The following is a 1,587-nucleotide window of genomic DNA, read 5'->3' on the forward strand; positions in this document are numbered from 1 at the left end:
CTTTCCCAGGGGACCGGCTTTCCGGAGGAAATTCAATGTCTTCAGCAGTGCAGCGAAGTGAAGAAGACGTCGCCTCTCGCCTCGCTGAAGCCCTTTCTCGACCCACATGGGGTGCTTCGGGTGGGGGGGGGGGGGCGACTTGGGAACGCGCTGCTGCCCTACGAAGAGAAACATCCATCGATCATGGCGAAAACGTGTCACTTGACAAAGTTATTAGTGGAAGACGCTCACTTCCGCACTTTCCACGATGGACCGCAACCAGGAGCCTCCTATTGAGAAACGTTTGGATTCTCCATGGCCGTTCTTTGGTTCGTCAAGTTATAAAAAATTGCGTTCGCTGTGCACGATACAGTGGAGTTCCAGCCAAGCAACTGATGGGACAGCTGCCACTGGACTGAGTGACCCCGCAACGTGCTTTCCTCACATTAGGCGTGGACTATGCAGAGCCCATAATGCTGCGTACTTCTGCGGGTCGTGGACACAAGTCATACAAGGGCTATATTGCAGTATTCGTATGCCTGACAACACGAGCAATACACTTGGAAGCAGTTTCGTCACTTACCTCAGCATCCTTTATCGCGGCTTTCCGAAGATTTGTGGGACGAAGAGGCCGCTGTGCCACCATGTGGAGCGACAATGGCATCGTTTTCCATGGCGCAGACAGGGAATTGCGATCCATGTTCAGCAGCGCTTCGAAGTTCTACAAAGAAGCCGCCGCTTCGCTCGCAACAGACGGGACGGACTGGAAATTCATTCCCTCCTACTCTCCGCACTTCGGGGGCCTGTGGGAAGCGGGTGTTAAATCGGTCAAGCACCATCTTCGACGCATTATGGGAGACGCCAAACTCACCTTTGAAGAAATGTCCACGCTCCTCTGCCAAATAGAAGCGTGCGTGAATTCCAGACCGTTACAACCGCTTTCTGATGATCCTTCGGACCTTTCGGCCCTCACGCCCGGACACTTTCTCATAGGGAAACCAACGTGTAACGTTCCCGAACCCGAACCGGAAAGCGGTGATGTATCCCTAACAACACGTTGGCGAAAAATTCTAATCATGCGTTCGCAATTTTGGCACAGGTGGAGACGAGAGTTTTTACAACACCTTCAACCGTTTCCGAAGTGGCGTCAGCGGTCTGAAAATCTGGAGGTGGGCAGTTTGGTCCTATTGCGCGACGAACTACAACCACCGGCAAAATGGATGATGGACCGCGTCGAATGCGTTCATCCAGGAAACGACGGCGAAACTAGAGTGGTAACGCTACGCACTATTAACGGCTCAGTGACGAGACCAATCGTCAAACTGTGCCCCCTTCCAGTTCCGACCGCTGACGTCACTGAACGCGACGCTTCAGAAATCGAGAAAAAATAGATTCCGCGTCGTTTCGTAAGATTAACACGTTCCGTGCCGCGTGGGGCGTGGGACTTTCCGTTCAGGCCGGGCAAGCCGCTTAATAGAGTAATGTTTAGCCAGGTATTTGTTAAACTAATTCCTAGAAAAATAAATTTATTGCTTTGGTGTATTATGCATCTTAAAATGTATATCCATCCCTTGATGATTATGATTTTTGCACTATTTTAATCATAGT

At 50.9% G+C, this 1,587-nt stretch overlaps 1 protein-coding gene across 1 annotated transcript; it reads left to right on the plus strand.

The window, feature by feature from the left end:
• Positions 1-623: 623 nt before the first annotated feature.
• Positions 624-1,370, plus strand: LOC143264355 (uncharacterized). Its single transcript, XM_076531208.1, has one exon. It carries the CDS (start codon positions 624-626, stop codon positions 1,368-1,370), a length of 747 nt encoding a protein of 248 aa, XP_076387323.1.
• The last annotated feature ends 217 nt before the right edge of the window (positions 1,371-1,587 follow it).

The sequence above is a fragment of the Megachile rotundata genome, chromosome 4, assembly GCF_050947335.1.
Source record: "Megachile rotundata isolate GNS110a chromosome 4, iyMegRotu1, whole genome shotgun sequence".
NCBI classification, from domain to species: domain Eukaryota; kingdom Metazoa; phylum Arthropoda; class Insecta; order Hymenoptera; family Megachilidae; genus Megachile; species Megachile rotundata.

What these genes read in the sequence shown, in the direction of transcription:
- LOC143264355 (XM_076531208.1), top strand. Translation starts at nt 624, where the DNA reads ATGTGGAGCGACAATGGCATCGTTTTCCATGGCGCAGACAGGGAATTG.